This window comes from Typopeltis vanoorti, chromosome 4 (assembly GCF_054136105.1).
Source record: "Typopeltis vanoorti isolate ZY-2024b chromosome 4, IOZ_Tvanoo_1.0, whole genome shotgun sequence".
NCBI classification, from domain to species: domain Eukaryota; kingdom Metazoa; phylum Arthropoda; class Arachnida; order Uropygi; family Thelyphonidae; genus Typopeltis; species Typopeltis vanoorti.
This window is the reverse complement of record NC_143552.1, coordinates 50,771,585-50,795,206: the sequence shown is the minus strand read 5'-3', so window position 1 is coordinate 50,795,206 and position 23,622 is coordinate 50,771,585. Positions and strand designations below refer to the sequence as shown.

Sequence of the window (23,622 nt, the reverse complement as noted above, 5' to 3'; positions counted from 1 at the left end):
AAATAAATGTCATTGTGTTATAATTCTCGGGTTTTAAGTCAGTTAATTTAGAAAAATGAATATATATATATATATATATATATATTATATTATATTTAAGGGTCTTCTTTGGTGAAGGGGAAGGGTTTTATGGGAAATGGGCAGGGGAGAGCGTTAAAGGGGGTGCGAGCCGTTTCGATCATGCTATCGTCATCGGAACATTTCGGGATAAGTGTAGGGCTATGTCATGACGGCTTGGTGTATCCGCTTTAGGGGAGCTTGTGTTATCGCTTATTGGTTGGAGTCGTGACTTAATTTTTATATTGTGGAGCTTCCAACACTCAGAAATTAGGTAGGGTCGGTGGACGTTGATTGAGTCCGTTACATTTTATGGCAATTGTTTCTGATATTCTAAGCATTGTTTCATTGTCTTTTGTCTATTATTATATATTGTGGGGTATGTTTCTGTATCACGGGGTATGTATCATGCCCTTGCATGATACATACCCCGTGATACAGAAACATAAAAATACAGCATAAAAATTAGGTCACGACTCTGACTAATAAGCGATAACACAAGCACCCCTAAAGCAGATACACCAAGCCATCATTATTAGCCGTACACTTATCCCGAAATGTTCCGATGACAATAGCATGATCGAAATGGCTCGCACCCCGTTAACGCTCTCCCCTGCCCCTGTTTCCCATAAAACTCTTCCCCAAAGAGGCGCTCTTAAATATAATAATATATATTTATATATATTATTTAAAAAAAAAAAAAACGGGTTTTCTAATTAATCTTCCCACCTGGCCTCAACCCCGCCCCTTTAACAGCCTAACAGCAGAAGGTATGGAGAATGAAGACTTCCTAATATCCAAACAAGGTATGTGCAAAATTTCTTCCTCTAATTGTCTGCATATATTTGCCTTTAAAATACACTTATAATACCCTAAGAATTCTTGAGTAAAATGCCAATATATTTAAAATAAGGGACACTCCTAAACGAAAACAGGCTAAAATAGCCGTAAAAATAATAATTTAACATTTTGCCTTGCATGAATGTTTTTTAATTAATTGTGTGCACAGATTTAAATTTATACATATGTTGATGCAGTGTGTGTGTGTGCAGGACATTGAAAGTTCTGAGTCCTTTGTTTAGCATTGTGTGCATTTGTGTAAAATGTATGCTTAGGTAAGTGTAAATAGTTCATGGGGGAAAAGGAGATAATACTAGAATATGGTAGAAATGTTTGTTGATCAGGCAGATTGCAGATTTATTTATTCTTACAATCAAAATGCAAAGTGAGGCAACAAAAGAGCTTAGGGCAATTGTGGAAATTTCAACTTTGATGAATGTTTCAGAACACCAACAGGAGTTAAAGGGGCTAGAAAAGCTCTCCACAAATAGCAGAAAAAGGGGGAAAAAAACTCATGAACAAGTAATGAAAGGTAAAAAAAGCAGAAATGAATGGAAGAGAATACAGTAATTTATAGTTGTTCCACATTTAGCCCTAAGGCATGTGGGCTACTCAAGTAACAAAAACCCATTTTCCAGGAACAGAGATTTAGTGAAGCTATAGGAATGCAAGTATATCAGAACGAATGGCTTGAAGGGAAATAACTTTGGTATGCAAATGATATGTAAGAGTTTTAAATGAGTCAGTGAGTAGACTGTGTAGAAGAAATTGTTTAGTATGTTGAGGCATGGGGCAATGAATGGATTTGTATTTGCAGGATGGATTATACATGAATGAGTTTGGTGTCCTTGCTTAGAGAAATTGTTGCTCACTGAAAGGATAAATCCAAGTCAAGTAGTTGGATACACTCTTCAGTTACCAGGAAATGTAATTTTCAGGACTCTGCACAAATTACGCCATGCATATTCACATGCCAGAAATGTTTGAACAAGTCTATTAATGTTCAAGCTGCTTTTCTCTATACGTTTTGCATAATCATAACAGAGAATTGTCAAAAAGTCTTCAGTTACATTATAAAAAGGCAAGCATATTGGTGAGCAGTGTTGCTATCTGGAAAAGAGCATAAATACGGCTTATTGGACGAATGTCAGCCACATTGCCCACTCTAAAACTATCTTCCACAAAAAAGGTCATGGTGTTGTTTTTTCATTACAAAAAGGCAATTAAACAAAGAGGCAGCCTATTCCACAACCAGGATATTTTGGTAATCTGAGAAAAGGTAAGAATACCTGCAAAGTTTAAAAAGCATATCGTGGACAAAGTAAATGGTGTATTTAGAAAAATGGGAAAATCTTGTAGAGAGAGTGAAGAATTCAGAGATGTTAATGAAGAAGGAAAACAAGTGGAAAGAAAGTCTTGAAGATCTCTTTGACATTTTTATTCTGTCCAGTGCTTTGAACAGGATAAAAAATTCAAGAAGACAAAGAATTCCTGTTGGCACAGAGAGAAAAGGTTGTAGAGGTAAAGTGAGAAGTATAGACATGGTAGTTGCAAAGAAAAGCTGCAGTAGAGAAGCAGGAAGAAAATTTTAGAAAGAGAAGGAGGAAAGAGGAAAATAAAAAAAAGTTTAACAGCTTTCAACAAGCCACTTTGATTTCTTCATCATCCGAAACTGAGGGAAATGATTTTTGTAATAAGTCAAACCATCAACTTTGGGATCACAGCCAAAACTTAGAAGAAAAATTATTCTTGATGATATTTTGGCGACTTGCCTTGACATTGCCAAACTTAGTGATTGGAATACATCAGTCGCTCCTTTATTCACTAATGATGTATAAAATGTAGAAAGAAATTGCTGAAGCCATAAAGTGGAATTTAAAGCAGATGTCCTCTTAACCATTTGCTGGGATGCTAAAATGCTGGAGGATATTTCAGGGAAAGAAATCATTAACCACCTCTGATTCTCATTTCAGCTGAAAGAGTTAATCAACTGTTTGGTTTTCCGAAACTCCTAGCTAACAAATAACACAAGCAGTTTTTCATGCAGCAGTTAAATGGGATATCTATAACAATGTTAAATGTATGTGCTTTGACACTTCCTCCTCCAACACTGGATGAATAAATTCAGCCTGTATCCATTTCAAATGAAATATGGACAGAAACCTGTTAAGGTTGCCTTGCTATTACCATAATTCTTGAAATAGTTCTGCTCTCAATTGCACTTTCCATAAACCCAGAAATATTTATGTTCAAGAAGTTTCAAAAATCATGGACAGCCTTGCACCATTCCAGCTTCCATCCTAGTGTGATGGCTGAAAAAGCTACAGCTGCTCTCACTGAATTACTAGTGAGATGATTGCCTTCACTGAGCACCAGCTGCAACTATTTTAACCAAGTGACGTTTACAGGGAACTTCTTCAGTTAATAATTTCTTGGGGATAATTCAAACTAATTGAATAAACTTTAAAGTGCCTGCCAGGCTTCATTGCACCAGGTGGATGGTGCAATGCTATCTAAGCCTTGAAAATCTGAATGTATTGTTCAGTGTATTGTGTCACTTTCAGTGTGAAAGTTGAGGATAATGGTGTTGTATTTTTTGTTTTCAACCTTGATCATGTTATGTGGTATTGGGGTTTTAAAGTACCAGAGCTGGCTGGTATTAGTAGCGAGCTTTTTTGCCTAAGTGCTGATCATAGGTCTGTTGTAGCTTAGTTTCAATTAATTTGATGGAGAAGGTTTGGCTGATAGTAGCAAGGCTCTGCTCCAAGTTTTCAATGTGTTTTTCTGAGTTCAGGAACTGTTTCACCAATAGGAAGCACAGTAGGCAGAGGAAAGATTGGTTCAAATTCACAAAATACGTTTGTATGCCTATTCGTCAATTTTTATGCACTGAGCATGCAACCAGTGGTGAAGGAAATTGCATAGAAGGCCTTTTTTGGTGTCTGTGACGGCAGCTGCACGATAGCATCATTGGCTTTATCTATGCTAGATGGCTGCAGTGTGTTGGATATGCCTGGCATGCTCTGTCGTTGTTGGGCATTACTACTGCCATCTTTGCTTTTTATGGTAGGCATTAGTGGATGCTTGCATGTGGCCAGTATTATATGAATAAATTAAAAAAAAAACTTTTATGGGACACTTAAAGAGTACTTATAGAATTCTCTAGATTATTAATCCTTTTTAAAATTGCTGCTTCAGTTTCACTTGTTGAAATTAAGTAGGATATCACTTTTAAAAATGATAAAAACAAGGAGCACACATTTACGTTGACTTATTCCAAAGCACCACCTATCTAAAGACAAGCTTCCTGCACTCAGCTTTCCAGGTGTCTACAAGATCTCTTGCTCCTGTGGTTCATCTTACTTCAGTAGTCTGGTAGATCTGCAGCTGTTCATCATGACGAACATACTATCCAAGCTAATCATAGTCTTCTTTGGAAAAAGAATAAGCCATTACATAAAAGTGGATTCCTTATAGAATGGTTGTATACAGAGAGCTATGAGGCATTTCTGTACCACCCAAATTTAAACAGATCTGATAGCCTTTGATTATCTCCTTTATAGCAAATATTATTGCATCACTCTTCTATAAATTCCTGACTATCTGCCATCTTACTTACACTGTGGTGGTGCTTTTTAAAATTATCCATTAAGTACATTTTATTTTGCATTCCATTATTAATGTATTGATGATGCCTTAGATACTAATGTGAAACTTTTTCATCAATTAAAATTATTTCCATGTGACTTTCAGTTTCTGTCTTTAATTTCTACAGGTAATAAATGATGCACAGCACAGAGCAAGCATCAATTTTCAGTAAGCAGTAGATTGCTATTGTCTCTGGGTGATAGGATCTGCATTCAAGTTTGTGTGTATGAGATAGATAAGAATGAGAAATGAACCTGATTAGTTCATACCAGTAGGATGATAATGGAGCCAGAAACAGTTGCATTCTAAAATGATTATGTGAGCATTATTTCAGATTATACCAAGAATAGTATAATCTGCTTCTTATGAGATGCAACAGCTGATGCTTGCAGATACTATGTCTGTAGAACAAAACTATTGCTATGGTTGTTGATGAAACTTCAGCAGAGAGTATTTTAGAACTGAATAGTAGCTATGAAACATTCTGCAAACCTCAAACTACCATAGGACCTGAAAAGGTAACATGGAGTGACATCTCCTTTTGCATAATATTGCATGGAACTGGAAGAACAAGGATCTAGTGACCACCACAACAGGAAACAGAAGTTGCTACAAGTTGGAGAGAGTATTTTAGAACTGAGTTAGCAACTAAATAAATATGTATTTATTTTGTTCTTTGCTCTTCTAAACTAAACTACAAAATTGCAAAATAATTTGTAGATTTGTATCCTTTGTAACTACCAACACTGAAAAAAAAAAAATGTTGGCTATTTATATTTTGATATATTTAGCAGTCTATGTATATATAGCAGTTAAGGAAATTGATCATAAAAAATCTGTGCGTAACCAAAGAGGGCCTTCAGAAAGATTACGAAAACCATTTGTAACACATGAGGAAAAAAAACTTGTAACGGTAATGCATGCTCATAAACAAATAGGTTCATACAATTCATAAAATATAACACAAAATACCTAATTGATGTGTTTTACAGTAACAAAAAACATATACAAATATTATCATTAACATACTAATATGAGAAATCATTGATATTGAAAGAAATTCATCATATATAATTCAAAATAATGAGCGTGTATTTTCTTGATCACAGAACTAATGTAAATAACTATTTGGGAACATTGATCAAGTGTAAATGGATAAGTATTTTAATACCGACTAGTTTCACCAAACTTAAGCTGTTGGCATTGTCAGGGTACAAGCACTGAGGTTAAAACATATCACAAAATAGATCTTAACTGTAAATTCTAAAAATTATAGTTACAGACTAAAATAGCATTGAACGTGAATAATACATGTAACGTGTGTACATGATTTACTAGTTGTTGCTAAGGAACTTTCTATAGTTGGCATTAAAGTCCATTTCTTGTGTGTTCAGAGATCTAATTAGAGTTTTCTATATCTCTGGAAGTATTAAACCTTGGTTCCTATTAAGGTTATCTGTAGTGCGTGCGACTGTAGCTGCTTCTTTAAACATTCGAGAGTGGTAGTCTTCTTCTATGTAAGGGGTACAACTTTTGTCTCACTCAATGATATGGTTTGTTATGGAGAAATTATTGATTTAGGATTTATTTGAGATAGAATTTTATTTTCAAGATCCTCCATAAATAGGTCAGCACAAGAAGGTGAAAGGGGGCTACCCATTGCCAGGCCAGTTAATTGTTGGTAAATAGTTTTCTTCCAAGAAAAATAGTTTGAATTTAGGCAGTGATTGTACAGTGAGGTTATATCTCTACCAATAATTTGGTGGAGATATGTAGATGATATCTTCATTGTATGGAACCACAACAAAGATGACTTAATTGATTTTCTCAATAAAATCAACTCCTTTCACCATTTTATTAAATTTACTCTAGAACTTGAAAAAGACAAACAACTACCGTTCTTAGACATCTTAATTAAGAAGCGGTTAATGGCCTTAAGAACCTATCAGTCTACAGGAAACCTACGAATACAGGACGTTATCTACATTTCAGCTCCTCGCACCACATTTCTCACAAACTCAGCATAGTACACATACTAAAGAAAAGAGCTGTCTGCATTACAACAGATTAAAAGGACCTCCAATATGAATTAACATTAATATCTAATAACCTTGCCTTAAATGGCTACCCATAAAGACTCGTCAACAAAATCCTTTTCTCTGAGCCACCACAAAGAGAACGAGAAGACACTCAATATATTACAACAATCACCATTCCATATGTGAGCAGTATCTCTAACAAGCTTGCTAATCTCCTCAAACCCCACAAAATAAGAGTGACATTCAAACCTATAGAAACAATTCGTAAACTACTACGATCTCCAAAAGATACCCCATCCTTTCTATAAGTATGCTGGAGTCTACAATATTCCATGCTCGTGTGGTTCAAGTTACATCAGCCAGACTTCGATATTAGACAGAAGAAACACATTGACAGACAAGACATATCAGGCCTGTCATCACGTTTCTCCATAAGAAACGATATCATTGAGTGGGACAAAAGTTGTACCCCTTACATAGAAGAAGACTACCACTCTCGAATGTTTAAAGAAGCAGCTACAGTCGCACGCACTACAGATAACTTTAACAGGAACCAAGGTTTAATACTTCCAGAGATATGGAAAACCCTAATTAGATCTCTGAACACACAAGAAATGAACTTAATGCCAATTATAGAACGTTCCTTAGCAACAACTAGTAAATCATGTACACGTGTTATGTGTATTATTCACTTTCAATGCTATTTTAGTTTGTAACTATAATTTTTAGAATTTACAGTTAAGATCTATTTTGTGATATGTTTTAACCTCAGTGCTTGTACTACCCTGACAATGCCAACAGCTTAAGTTTGGTGAAACTATTCAGTATTAAAATACTTATCCGTTTACACTTGATTAATGTTCCCAAATAGTTATTTACAATAATTCAAAATATTTTGGCATTTGGCTTTAGTGTGCATGAATCATACAGATAATCAATAGACTAAACCATGAACTAGTAATATCAAGACAAAAATGCATTGGAATGATTACTGAATTACTTCATATTAACGTATTATCTGTGTCTTGAGAATAAGAATAGCAGTAAGAATACATTTACTTGAATATTGACATACATATTCATCCAGCATAACAAAAAATATAGTGACAATCAATCTCTATAAAGAAAAGAAAATATTTCACATGGACACTTATACGTATTGTTAATTTCCTCTTAGATATTAACACACCACTTCCAGAAACATGATATTTATGTCCTTGAACATGTCTGCCATTTTTTGCACTAAAATATCACTTGTCTATAACCTTCTCAGTTTTCAGTTGTGAGAGGTTCGTGTGTGTGTGTGTATGGGGGAGGTGACTCATGGAGATTGATCATCTAAACATTTCATACAAATGAAATTAATTTTATATGCTCATGCAGAGGGAATACAATAATTTTTGATTTAAAAGATAACTCATTTTCTTTTCAGGATCTATGGAATTTAAGGAGATTGATCATAAAAAATCTGTGCATAACCAAAGAAGACCTTCAGAAGGATTACGAAGGCCATTTGGTGTTGCAGGTGAGCTTCAGTATCTTTTAAAGTAAATACTGTACTATATTAAATCATCATGTCCAGTGGATCAAAAATTAAATCAATTAAATATTAAAAACTGATTTATGTGAATTCATTTAATCACCTTCCTCCTTACTTGGAATATTGCATACCTCTAGCCTTCCACCAGAAAGACACTAGAAGAATCTTGATCACTCTAGATATCAAAAAGACTTCAAGTCTTGACAGTACCCACCAACTGTGCTTAAGAGATGTACTCTTGAACTGACACCTGCCCTCCTTTATCATCTCTACATATTATTCCCAGCTGGTATACATCCCCCTGTGGAAATGACTTTTGCATCCATAGTACTATGCCGCTCAAAAAAAAAAGACTGTTCTAAGTTCAGTTCTAGTTAATAACTAGAAGAAATTTTTCCAAGTCTTTCTTCAACAGGTTTCCAGCAAGTGGGTTTTTTCTTCAGAAAAATCAGATTTTTCATCCTATAAGCTCCAGAAAATTAACTGTAGGACTCACTGTATTTCAAACAATAATATAAGTTGCAATTAGGGTCAACAAAATGGCTCTCCTTTATATTATGGTCACTAATAGTCTTAGGCCAGCTTGTAATTGGCAGAGGGTGGGGACTAGCTGCCCACCGTTAAAAGTTAGGACTAAATAACCTTGCCTACTCTCTCTCTCGGGAATAAGAGGTGTTGGCAATTCTTTTATTTTAGTAGCATCCATCCCAAATCATAGAAGCTTATATATAGTCAATTTCAGGTGGGGGGGGGACAAAAGTCATAGGTGTATACCTTCAAATTGTTAACACCTAACTATTCATCACCTAGAAAACTTTGAACTAATCATTGACCACCAATAGAGATTCCTTCAATCAAGATCCACAGCAGATCTCCTTGTTTAACCAATCTCTGGTTGTGTGCATGGAAAGGTTTAGAGAAGCCTGTGCTATTTCTCTCAACAGCACAGGCTTCTCTAAGGCATTTGATAGGGTTAGGCATTAAGAACTTCTCAGCAAATTGCATTCTTATGGTCTACCTTTCATTCTGTGTAATTAGGTTGCTAGTTTTGTATTGGGTAATACAGTGCACTTAATGGTGGAGGCTATTCTATCTTCTGATCCCCCTCCCTATGGAGCACCTGGTTGTGGTGGAGGGAACCTCCTAGTGATGGTACTGGTCCTTTTCATTCTTCCTCTTTGCTTTTCTTACCATATTATTTGCTCTATTTCTCCTGAGTCTTTTTTTACTGTCCTTTCTTCCAGATCACTGTCACCGGGATCCAATGCCCTGCAGTCATGTTTGTCATGCAGTGTGACCTGTGGAGATCTGGAAAGGGGATCCTGGTAACCTTGCACTACTTTATATATATATATATTATTAGTGGTCCTAAAAGGCACTTAAGTGCCCACAACTTCTCCACATATTCTTGGACTTTGCAACCATAACTCGACGATAAGGTAGTTAGCACTATGCTTCCTGGTGTGTTCTATGTCTGTAGATGTGTGTGTTCACGGGACAGTTTGCCTGTTCTAGGAAACGAAAAACTCGAGTTTCTGGGTGAAAAAACTCCCCTACCTCCTTGTGAGACCAGCTAACTCACCTTAAGTCGAAAGAGACCAGATAAAGGTTCCTCACTTTACTGACAGGAAGCGAACCCAGGTCTTTCAGACCAAAGGGCTTCGTCTTACTGACTGAGATATGGAGGCCTTATACTACTTTGGCTTCTGCTTCGTCAAGACCAGTGGTCGCCAAAGTGGTCGATATCGACCCTCAGGAGTCGATTGGGGGTTGATAGAAAAATATAAGACATCATTGTACAGGTAATATTTAATTCGGTTAATTTGGATTACCTCCATCCTAAATGACAACGCAATTAAGAGTGAATCGTGGGAACAGTGACATGAATAAGACCTGTAAGATGGAACAAGGTCAAATAGTTACGGAGGCCAATCAAGTAGGCCAAAATGACGTATTTACCAATAAACGGATGCCTGTGGTTCCCGTCTGGCCGGTGCAGCAGGAGCGAGATGGCAACACGTGCGCAGCTGCTTGTTTACTTATACTTACATGTATTCGATCCCAGTCTCATTTTTGCGCATCGACATACAAGTGAGCGTTAATGTTCTAAAATTCATCAACATGCATATTATAATTCAATCGTTATTCATTAACAAACTAAACTTCTCTATGTTGAAGAGTTGAGCAGGGCTGGTAGTAATACCAGTGATATTAATACCAGTAGTTTATTAATATTAATATTAATATCACTAGTAATACCAGTGATATTACTAGTGATAGTAATAGTAATATAGTAATATAATATATTATATTATACATACAATAAACACTGTAACTATAAAATAAACAATCTAAAAATTCACATAAACGTCTTTTTCGCTTGTCCTATTATAATTACGTAATAGTAAAATAGAGGGGGGTCGATAAAATGTCAAGAAACTCTTGAAGGGGTCGACAGTCAAAGAAGTTTGGCGACTCCTGGTCAAGACAGTCTTGGATGGCCCAACCAGGATCAGTAGAAAATTTAACTTGTCTGCAAGGCTCAACAGTGTTACGGTAAGTCTCCCACCCAATGGTCTGTTGTCAGGACCCAAGACTTGCCATGGTACTGGTATAGCATCCAGGGTAGCCCTGATGTTTCACTCTTAAGGTCAGTCATTGCTTGTCAGTGGGTGTCCTGCATTACTCTGTGGCAGGTTTGCATTCCATCCTGTAGCCTCTCACTTTGTCATCTACAGAAGTCTCATACTCCATCATCTGACTACCTACAAGTGTTTAATGTATGCAGAGCAGCACACTGACAACTTGCTCATCTATACTGATGGTTCTAGATCTGAGACCTGTATTGGCTATGTTTCCTGACATTACTATATTCAACCAGATCCCACTTGACTGTAGTAATTATTATTATTATGGGAAACTCCAAGGAGTCCTTAGACTCATCGAGGGAGGCCCTAAACATCATGTCAAGAACTATTTAGCATTCGCACAGTATCTATCATACTTTGCTTTGAACTCATTCACAGTCATGGCACCCACAACAGACTCTGGCAGCTTATTCCACTCATTCACCACTCTTCAAGTGAAAAATCTAGTTCGAACACTCTTGCTCAGTTTCGAAGGATGGTCACTAATTCTCTCACCACACCTGTTCTTAAAAATTTCCTCTGAATTAATCTTTCAAAATTCCCTCAGTAATTTGAATGTCTCAAGCATATCACCTATCAACCAGTTTCTGTAACCCACAAATCTTCAACCTCTTCCCGTAAGGTTCATTCCATAGACCAGTTACCATCTTGGTCACTCGTCTCTGGATCCTCTCTACCTCCTCCCCATCACCAAGATACCCTGGCACCCGTATCCAGGCACAGTAGTCAAGATGGGGTCTTATCAAGGCTCAATAAAAAGAAACAATAGCCTGCTTGTCTCTGCTCATCAAAGTATTCTTCAATAACCAAGTGATCTGATGAGCTGCTTTAGCCACTTTTGCTATGTGCCCCTAAACTTTAATTCCCTGTCCACTAACACTCCCAAGTCTCTGGCTTTGTCAATTTCCTGGAGCATGGTTCCACCAATGTGGTATACTGTTGATAATCTTTTCATCCCAAAATGCATAACCTTACGCTTTTGCCCCCATGTGTATTCACTATTGCTCATGTGTATTCACTATTGCTCTACCCAACTTTGCATCATCGACAAATAACTGAACAGTTCCTCTCAGATCCTTTCCTATATCATGAATGAATAAATTAAATAGCAGTGGTCTGAGAACAGAACCCTGTGGCATACCACTAGTCATAGTTATTTTGGACTCTACTGCTGAATAAACTACTCTCTGATATCTCGCCATCAACCACCCTCCTATCCATCCCCATGTGGTATCCTGTCAGAGGCCTTCGCAAAGTCCAGCAGTATCACTGTAAACCCCATTACCCTTATCTGATTCAGCCATCACTGTATTATAAAATTGTGAGTGCACAGGATGATTTGGATAGTTTGGAGGACTGGGCTAGGGAAAATGGATGTCAATTTAATGTGGCAAAGTGTAAGGTTATGCATTTTGGGGTGAAAAGAATAGCAGCAGTATATCACATTGGTGGAACCATACTCCAGGAGATTGATGAAGCCAGGGATTTGGGAGTGTTGGTGGATAGGGAATTGAAGTTTAGGGGGCACATTGCAAAAGTGGCTAAATCAGCTCATCAAATCACTTGGCGTCTGAAAAATACTTTAACAAGCAGAGACAAACAAGTTATTGTTCCTCTGTATCAAGCCTTGATAAGACCCCATCTAGACTTCGGTGCCCAGATATGGGCGCCAGGGCTTCTTCTTGATGGGGAGGAGGTGGAGAGGATCCAGAGACGAGTGACCAAGATGATAGCAGGTCTGTGGAATGAACCTTTTGAGAATAGGTTGAAGATTTGTGAGTTGCAAAAATTGGTCGATAGGCAGAAAAGGGGTGATATGATTGAGACATTCAAATTACTGAAGGGTTTCTATAAGATTAATCCAGAAGATATTTTTGAGAATAGGACTGGTGGTGTGAGGACTAGGGGCCATACATGGAAGCTGGGCAAGAATGTGGTTAACAGGGGTGTTAGAGCTAGGTTTTTTACTTGGAGAGTGGTGAATGAGTGGAATAAGCTGCCAGAGTCTGTTGTGGGTGCTATGACCATGAATGAGTTCAAGGCGAGGTATGATAGATACTGTGTGAATGTCGAATAGCTGTTCTTGACATGATGTTAGGGCCTCCCTCGATGTGTCTGTAGACTCCTTGGAGTTGCCCGGAATAATAATAATAATAATAAAAATGTGGTGAGCAAGTTACTGAGACATGATATACCCTTCATAAAACCATGCTGCCTCCCCAAAGAGTATCCCATTTCCATCTATCCATTCCTGTATTTTGCTTTTGACCTACTTCTCCAGTACTTTGACAATGACTCCTGATATACTGATCAGTTGGTAATTTGCAGCAGAAGTCATGGAGTCTCCTTTATGCAATGAAATTATCCCCCCCCCCGAGACTTACCCAGAGCTGAGAACTTAGATTAAACAATATGGTCAAGGGCACTGACAATTCCTTTGCCGCTTTACGTAAGATTCAAGCTGGTATATCATCCAATCCCACAGATGTATTCACATTAAGGTTTTATAATATGTTATTCGCCTTCATTTCATTCACCTCAGTTCCCTTATAAGCCATCAGTTCTGTCATTCCTGCAATATCCCCCCTGGATGATATACTCTTGCAAATTGTTCGCTTAATAATTCTACTATTTCGACTGATTCAGTTACCTTCCTACCATCAGCATTCCTTAAAATCATTCTGCCATATACACTTTGTCTTTTTACTTGCAGCATATTGAAAGAACCATTTGGGATTCTCTTTAGCCTGCGTTTCTAACTTCCTTTCATTATCTGTTTTTGCTTTTCTTACCACACTAGTTACCCTTCTTTCCTATGCATGTAGTTCACCTTTCTCCTTAAATTCCCTGTAAAATTGTTTCTTTTTTTGCAGCTCCAGCTTAATTGTGTTATTCATCCATTTAACTCCCACTTGATTTACTCTCCTGACTCTAGGTATGCAGTCAGCTTTTATCTCCCTCAAACACTCCTTTACCACTTCCCGTGCACTATCAGCATCCAGTCCTTGCAGTTTTACATGCCATGGCACTGATCCAAGCAATCTCCTCAGCTTGTCATACTTACCAGCTTGGTACTTCCACATATACCCTGTCTTAACTGCAAATTCCACATATTTAGCCACATCCCAGGTCAAGACCATATGAGCACTCTCACCAATTGGTGGCAACATAGTCATGTTCATTATAGACAAATTCTCAGATATAATTACTAGATCGAGCACTCTCAAACTCCCTAGTATATTCCATTACATGCTGTCTCAGGTAATTATCCCTTAGTAACTGCATAAAATCCATTTTCTTTCTCCCATGTGTCCACTCCCTCCTCCTTCCAATCATTGTTACCATAGTTGAAATCCCACCCATGATAATTACCTGTCCTCCACTCATTGTGTCTTTTTGCTGATGCATACTATCTCCATCATCTATTCCATCCCCTGGTCTATAGCAGCACTCAACTGTATATGTTGTTCTGCTGACCTCAATCTCACACCAGATAGCCTCGAATATGCTATTTTCGCTATCCTGCATTCGAACTTCTATTCTCTTTGATTGCAGTTCATCAGCTATCATCAATAACACTCCCCCCCCCCCCATTTTTTTCTCTCTATCCTACCTGAACACGCTGTACCTTTCACATTCTATCCCACTAACTATATCATCTTTTGTTAGTCATGTCTCACTAATGCCAATAACCTTTGGCTGGGATGAACCAACCAAGGCCACAAATTCCTCGTATTAGTGTACATAAAGTGTAAAAGCCCCCTAGTCCCACCCTTATCTTGATGCCTTATACTAACTATCCCATTCTGATTTGTTATCATTGGTACTAACTCAGGCATATTATACACATTCTTACACCCAACCACCTCACTGATGTCTGCATATCCACTCAACAACTCTCCTCCCACACACAAAGCTCTAGTTTCCCTGATTCTGCACATCCACTTTCACTTCATTTAACAATAATTTTTCAGTCTCCGAACACCAAATCCATTTAGATGCAAATCATCCTTCTTGTATAAGTCCTTTCTCCCATCAAATTCACTCCACACATCCACACCACTCCTCCTGCATGACCTATGCATCGAGTCATCCTCCATTATGGCCCTCCTTCTCAACTCTACTCTGTCATACCACGGCAACAGACTCACTACCTTAACTCTCCCACTCTTTTCTTTACTACTTCCAGTAATTCTTTTCAAGTCCTCTCTCATGCCACACTTTTCTCCTTTTAAATCATTCGTTCTGGTCACTACAATCATTTCTTTCACCCTATGCTTTTGTGCTCTAATAGCCTCACTTACATCATTAATTTTGGCACTAGGAAAGCACAATTTTGTCAAACTCTCATCGATAACATCTTTTATGACTGAATCACCATATAACACTCACTTCTTAATATTTCTTTCACTCCCAGTCATGCCCTCATTTTTCTCATCTCGCACTTGCTTCTTTTTGTTATTAGCTGATCCACTCGGTAGGCATTTTTGCAATCACTCCAGCTTCCATTCCGTCCTATGTATCACTCTGCACATCTGAGCTATCTCCCTCATTGCAGCTAATTCTTCATTTTTTATATCAGTCAAACTATTCTCTCATTCTACTCTTTTACACTCACTTGCAACCATGTCACATTTACTCTCACTCTCAATGCTATCTGGCATTACATCACAATTTTAAATCGTATTCATCCACTATGTCAATCGCGCGACCTGAGACACACTTTTGATCCTTGCTTTCATGACATTTTCCCACCACTATTGCTCTCAAACCAAACTCCGGCTGCTCTTGGCAAAGCATACATTCTGCAGACATTGCACTGGACAAACTCCCGTTGATTAAATTTTTAAACAATGATGACATCTTGAAGGCCATTGCTCTCTTTCACATTTGTGCCATGTGCTATTCTACGTATCTTACTGCATATTATCAAAAGACTAAATTAAGACTACTTAAAACAAAATTTTTAAACAAAACTAATTAACTCTGCAATACACTCTAATTCTAGTACAATTTTTTAACTGATAATGCTTTTTTTTATTAAAACTAAATAACTTATCTTTTGGAGCTCTTCAAATACAGTCCTACCTTTAAACAGGCCCCCTAACTGACTCCAGGAGTAGGAGTTACCTGCCATTCAACTTGCACTTGTACATATAAATAAAAACTACTTTTGGTAGCTGTTTTCTTTCATATGTACAAGTGCAAGCATATTATACAAACTCATTGAGTTCTTTACAGGCCATTTCTTCTTATGTGCATACTTCACATCCAGTGCTTTGTGAGGTTTTAAAATCAAAATGAAGACTTTTGATTTTTGGTTGTGCTGGATTCACAGCCACATTGGAATTAAGGGAAATGAGAATGTAGATGCAGCTACTAGATCAGCTCATATTTTTTTACATATTGTTTGACACTACCATATACAGAAAGTGTAGAAGATCAGAACTAATTGGCCAGTGGCAGTCATCATGGCAGGAAGAAATGATAAACGAATTATGCAAGATTAAGTCTGACATTAATTTCTGACAATCTAGGGTCTAGTCAACATGGAAACAGAAGAGAAGTTCTTGATGAGCACTGCATAGGTCACAGTCATCTTACACATTTCTTATTTCCTGAGGGCTTGCTGACCCACTTGTATGCAAAAAATGCAACATGCTTGCTTCTCACCATTTGTCATATTCTTGTGGAGTGTCTGGACTTAATGCAAGAGAGGAATGAAATTTTTACTTATCTGGCTGAGCCATACACACACACACACAGGCAGATGTTATCAGATTCATACAAACTGCAAGACATTTTTAACTTTTTACAAAGAATTAATATACAAATACATACTGTATTGCTTAACTTAATTTTTTGTACGTATTATTTACTAATTTATCTCTTTATTACTGTTAATAACTTGTATACTGCAGTATTCTTTGATATTGCATAGTATGATCTTTGCTGTCCTTTTGCCAATAAATCATAAATCAACCAACCAACTCTTCTGATTTTTTCCTCTTAATACTGGTGTTCCATACTGCTCTGTTATTTCATTCATCCTCTTCCTAATATATGTAGACACTCTTTTCTCACTAACCTCAAACCATTCCACAGTTTTGCTAATAATGATAGCACATGTTGTCTGTTCTTCCTACTCGCATGACAAAACTATGCATTACTCAATTATCTCAGGATTCACGATCAACTGCAATCACTGCTTTTCAATACTTCTAGAGCACAATTTTGTCTTTTTTCTCACACAAAAGACCCTAGTTTTTCCTCCCCTTACCTTTGATGCTCAGCTTAACATTTAACAGCAGGATTTTTCTTATCTGACTGTCACTCCTGGTACAATTACACCTTAACTCTAACATTCTCATCTTCCAGAAAATCTTGGCATACTTTTTTATTTTTGATCAAGATGTTAATTTTTATCTGTCCAGCTATTAACTCTGAACAAATCTATCCATTCTTGGAATATTGGTGTGCACTCTTAAAAAATTCCTGTTGTTCAAGAGGGCAATTTCACTAATTGACAATACAGACTCTCCAGTTACTGGCTCACAGACTCAACTGTCGATTTCTGTAGTCTCTCCTAGAGATATTTCCATGATGAATGAATAACTGCAATCAACATGCATGTCATAAAAACCTACAGCAGATCAATACTGCATGTGGACAGTAGTGAGGAGAAAAATAACCTATGATATTCTTCTGGAAGAGCTGGAGCTTGTAGTCTTTGCGGAATACTGTTTCAGAAGAGCAGCAGGTTTTTTGAGACTTAGCAAATCAACCTACACTAACATAAGTAACAGCTGCTCATCATCCTTATACAGTTGATTTGCTAACCCTCAAAAAATCTGCTGCTCTTCTGGAACAGCATTCCCCAAAGACTACAACTCCAGCTCTTCCAGAAGAATATCATTGGTTATTTTTCTCCTCACTACTGTCCACATGCAGTATTGATTTGCTGTAGGTTTTTTATGGCATGCATGATGATTGTAGTTATTCATTTTGGTATGGTATAATTAAAAAAAAAACTCAGGTGTTCCATTTTAAATGTGTTATGCATGACGTTGTTTTAGGAAGTTGACCACATAGACTAAATAATAACTAAAAGTTTGCTTCTTATTTCCAATACTTTTCCACAATTAAATGAGCAGCTTCAGGGATTAATGCAGTTTCATGTGCATGCAGGGAAACTTCAGTAAATAAGAAAGAACACAAGAAATACAAGGAGATGAATTGTCCTAAAACTACACCATCTATTTGGACTAACGATCTTAAAATTTATGCTTCCCAAATTTGGGGAAGTCTCATGCACCCAAATTTGTTGAAGTGTGGGAAGTTTTTCAGAGCTGAGGCTGATTCAACGAATAATCTTTTGTACTTGATGCGGTGTAATAAAGTAGCCTTGTTCCAGCATATTCTGTGGAACATGCATACCCAATGCATGGTCAATAAGTCCTGAGTGGCTGTATTGGTGAAACCGGATGTAGTCCTTATGTTTGGATATCTAGATATTGGCTGTCCTGCCTGTTTGGCTCTAGTAGAACAGTTTGCAACTGCAAGGGACCTGGCATACTCCTGACCTGATAGGTCTAAGGGATGTGGCTGGTCTTTGGTGAAGTGGATAAGAGATGCCAATTTTTTATGTGGTCTACAACTGGTTGTAAGGTCATATTTCTTTAGGGGTTGTGTTAATTTTTCAGATTTCCCTGTATATATGGAATGGTGATAGATTTTGAGTAATCTCTGCTTTGAAGGGGGGAGGGTCACCGTTACATGGTTTTAATATTTTGGGGTTGCAGCCAAGGGATCTATCAAGTACCCTACAGTGCAATCATTTATACTATGGCCAAAGTGTCCTGCCAAAGAGGCAGGACAGCCAACATCACAATATAAGAACACCAAGACTACATCTCTTTCTATCAGTACAATCTCTCAGGTTTTGGAGATCATGCCCTGGATACCTATCAGAGGATCTGCTGGGAAAAAGCCACCAAAGCACATTTAAATTTGAGAAGCTGTTTCATGAATCTGCTTCAGCTCTCAGAAACTATCAGAACCTGAACAAATATGGTTGTATCAAAATCACCTCTCATGTTGGAAACTCTAATCTGCAGGCAATCAGCACTACAACCAACCAATAGATGGTGTAGTTTTAGGACAATTCATCTCCATGTATTTCTTGTGTTCTTTCTTATTTACTGAAGTTTCCCTGCATGCACATGAAACTGCATTAATCCCTGAAGCTGCTCATTTAATTGTGGAAAAGTATTGGAAATAAGAAGTAAACTTTTAGTTATTATTTAGTCTATGTGGTCAACTTCCTAAAACAACGTCATGCATAACACATTTAAAATGGAACACCTGAGTTTTTTTTTAATTATACCATACCAAAATGAATAACTACAATCACCATGCATGCCATAAAAAACCTACAGTAAATCAATACTGCATGTGGACAGTAGTGAGGAGAAAAATAACCTATGATATTCTTCTGGAAGAGCTGGAGTTGTAGTCTGGGGAATGCTGTTTCATTAGACAGGTAGTGTATATGTACAAATAACTAGTAAAAATATAAAATTCAAATAAAAAAGTGTCTAAAATTTTAAATATAGTTCAGCTAGCCATTTTTGAGGCAGATTCTCTTATTCTGCAATTCTCTATAATGTACCAAATGATTTGGTTTGTGGCCCAACACTTGCATTTGGAGTGTAGATGATTTTCCCTTGTGTAAGCTGTCTGTGCTGATACCATGTCCTGTGCATATCCTATTTAAGCTTTTCCATAGGTGACATGGAAGCTCAATCCCTTTCAAATTTTGGTTAGAAAGGATATATTCTTTTTAAGTCTGTGGCAATTTTTCCTTCCAAGTTTCTAACCATTTCAAATTAACGTTAAAATCATTATTACAAGTTCTTCAGCCAGTATTAGTGGAAGCCATCAGGATTTAAGGTGATTTATACTTAAATGTGAGAGGTCCACACAAGTTAAGTGGTGCTCAATATTGGAAGCCAGTAGAGAGGAGTGGATTTGACACAGCCTGTTATTCTCCTCATTGCTGCATTTATTTGCATGTCAATTTTCTTGATATGAAGACTGTTTAGCCGTACTGGTGAACACTACTCTGCTGCAAAATAGACAAGGCCCAAAGGATTCATAAGATTGGTGCTAATACTGAGCCCTGTGTGAGACCATTGTTGAACTTTTTTCTGTTTTGCTCATTTTGTTTACCAGTACCACATGGATGAACCTGTCAGAAGGCATATTACCAATAAGTCGTATGATGAATTGGCATGTTATAACTTGTATCAGTTTGAATAGCAACCCTGTTTCCATTCCATATTGTATGCGGCAGTAATGTCAACAAACACAACAGAAGTTTTCAGACATCTTTGAAAGCCTTCCTCAATATGGGTAGTAAGGCTTAGTACTTGGTCTGTACAGCTACCTTGAGCCCAAAAGCCTGCTTGCTCAATAAGGATAACTTTGGCTATTTTTGGCCCAATTCTGGTAAGGAGGATTCTTTTGAGGAGTTTATAATACCACCCAGTTCACTTTCCTAAAGTTCCATCTTGGTCATGGAATAGACCATATTATTGGACCGTAATATAACCCAGACCACTGTTTTGGGTAACAAAATAGTGGTCTGGGTTATATTCCCTATCCCATGCTGTAGACTTAAAGTTCCTTTGTCCTTTGCATCAAATATTAAGCTGAGATTGTTTTATTAATGCTCCACCTTTGTTTTGGTGGAGCATTAACAAACCCTAGTTTGTTATTAAAAAACCCTAGATAGTTATTAAAATTCCCTGTATAGATAGTAGGATGTGGAAATGTGGGAATTACTTCAGGTGGCCATTCTACCAGTGAAGGCTTGTAGTTGTTAACCACTGTGAGATCTTTAACTCTCACTGTGATAGTGTGCATTTTCTAATTAATATGATTAATATGTGCTGATATTAAGTGAGAATTCTCTGTATTATTGTGATATGTAGCTCCTAGAATATTATTTCCTGCCATTCTTCCTCGGGATTTCAATTGTTGTTCATTATTTGTGTGTGTGTGTGTGTGTGTGTGTGTGTGTGTGTGTGTGTGTGTGTGTGTGTGTGTGTGTGTGTTGAATGACAGCTATGTCTATATCGTTTACTTGAAGGATTTTTGAGAGATATTGACTTTTAGTAAAGCTGATTCCTTCAGTGTTGAGTTAGCAAATCTGGAAATTAGTACAAATCTTTCTTGTCTTGTGATCCTGAGAACAACCATTCAGTGTTTGTATAGTTTGTGATTTCATGTGTCTGTAGCCAGGCGATCATTAAGATAGGTCTGGCTGCTAACATTCGCTCTCGCTTCGTTAGCATTATCCAAGGTGCACCATGTGGAGATGAGCTAGAAATGCACCCCAGATCTGATGGGGGAAAAAAAAGGATCCGATGGAAAAAAAGCCACCTTACTCCATCAGATCAAATTTAAATTTCAGAGACTGTTCCTTGGATCTACTTCAGCCCTCACAAACTTCCCAACCCGAACAATTATGGTTGCATCAAACTTCCTCTCATATGGGAATCAGTAGACAGTCAACCTAACAGCCAAGAATACCCAGCCAAAGTCAGCTGTCTGATATCTATCAGACGGCCAATCCTCAATCCATTTCATTAACTTGATATCTAAACCCATATGTTGTAACTTAAATATCAGCTTATCACGTGGAACCATGTCAAATGCATTTGTAAAATAAAAAAATGACATTTTATGCCTTTCTCTCATTAACTGCTCTTGTTACTTTCTTATAAAAGGCAATCAGATTACTAAAACAAGAGTTCCCCCCCCCCTCCTTAACAGAATTATATTCACCCTCATAGTAACAGTTGTAGTAGAAATACAAACTTGTCTGTAGTTTGATACTTCCATTCTACTCTCACCCTTATGCAGTGACCCCATCTTATTCTCCTTCCATTCCTTTTTCACCTTTTCCATAGCCAGGCTCTCTTTGAAAAGCCGAGTCTGTTTCTTAGCACGTTCTCTTAAAACATATGGGAAAATCCCATCCAGTCCCATTGTCATCCAGAGGGCTTAGTATTTGTAACACACTGCCCCTCCCCTTGCACTTCAAACCATTGAACCCTTCCCGTCCTGCTAGTAATAAAAGTTTCTTTTCCAGGATTGAATACTTCAGTACAATGATCAATAAACAACTTCACTATGTGTTTTTTCCATCAATCATTTCTTCTCCTACTGGCCACATAACAAAAGAATTCCTTTGGGTTTTCTTTAGATCTCAGGACCAATCACTTCTCAAGTTACAGTTTTGCCTTCCTTACGATACTAGTCACTCTTCTGGTCTGAGTCTTATATTCTTCATGCATCTACTCTCCAACCCCATCTCTTTATATCTCTTCCATAACCTATTTTTCACTTGCAGTTCCTGTTTGATATTGTTTGTCATCCAACACCAGATTGTGTTCTCTTTTTCACTCATGGTATATAACTTGTCATTGCTGCTAAGAAATATTTTGTTGCTAGTTCCCAAGCACTGATAATAACTCATCATCATCATCAAATTCCTGCCATGTACCCTCAAGGGGTGTACAGGATATGATAGTACTACATGAAAAAAATTACATCATTACTAACTTCATATTTACAATTTTCCTCCAAACCAGTCTGTTACTTGTCAAGACTCCAACATTATCAGATCTTATATTTCTATCGTCTAAGGCACTTTGTACCGTATCAATCTGCCTATATCTTGGTCTTCCTCTGGGTCGTTTTGTTGCCAACCTGGCAGAGAACACTTGTTTTCCTAATCTTTCTTCGCCCATTCTGTTTAAGTGACCATAATACCTGAGATTAACTCTGCTAACGCATTCCTGGATGCTGACAATGTCAAGTTCTTTCCTAATATCCTCGTTTTTAATATGATATTACCATTGATGCCATCTGTTCATGCCTATAATCTTTCTCAGAACTCTCATATCTGCGGTCTCTAGTCTTTGGTCAAGTATTTTACTTCTGACCCAGCTTTCAGATCCATAACTTAAAACTGGTTTGAACACTGTCTTGTATACAGCTAATTTAGTGTTCTGACTAATTTCTCTCTTATTCCATATGAATTTATTCAATTGACTTCCCACCATACCAGCTTTGCTGATTCTGTTGTCTATTTCTATATTTAATTTACCATCTTCACTAAAAATCGTGCCTAAGTAACTGAAATGTTTTACTTGTTCAACAGGTTCTCCATTCACAACACAGTTGACATTTTCAATGATTCTGCCTATTTTCATTGTCTTTGTCTTTTTATTGCTGACCTTCATACCATATCTATTACAACAGTTATTCAATTTAGTGAGAGAATCTTGCAGACTTGTAGCGGATTTATTTAGAAGTATAACATCATCCGCATAACGCAAAGATCTGACATTAACATCTCCAATTTTGATATCATGTTTAATACCACTTTCCTTCATAATGTGATCCATACAGATAATGAATAACAGAGGGGATAATGTACATCCTTGTCTCACACCAGATTTAACATTAAACCATCTTCCTGTACTTCCTTCAATTCTAACTACTGACTTACAACTCAAATAAAGACTAAGTATGGCTTGATATAATATCCCATTGACACCATATAACTGTAGCGTATTGAATAGCTTCTCTCTTGGCGCCTTGTCATATGCCTTTTCCAAATCGACAAAACTTAAATACAGATCTTTGTTATATTCCCATGCTTTCTCGACTGTTTGTCGTAAAGTGAAGATCTGATCCTGACAGCCTCTATTTGGTCTGAATCCAGTATGTTTCTTCACCCAGCTTTTCTTCTACAATTCTTCTCAACCATTTCTGA

The 23,622-nt window shown here is 37.3% G+C and overlaps 1 protein-coding gene across 2 annotated transcripts in view; it reads left to right on the top strand.

The window, feature by feature from the left end:
• The window catches only part of mbc (dedicator of cytokinesis protein myoblast city), a 643,249-nt gene that overhangs the window by 170,808 nt on the left and 448,819 nt on the right, over positions 1–23,622 (top strand). For both annotated transcript variants that reach the window (XM_090391142.1, XM_090391141.1), the window contains exon 11: positions 8,017–8,109. In XM_090391142.1, the coding sequence (XP_090247268.1) occupies positions 8,017–8,109 (93 nt within the window). The remainder of the gene's footprint in view (positions 1–8,016; positions 8,110–23,622) is intronic.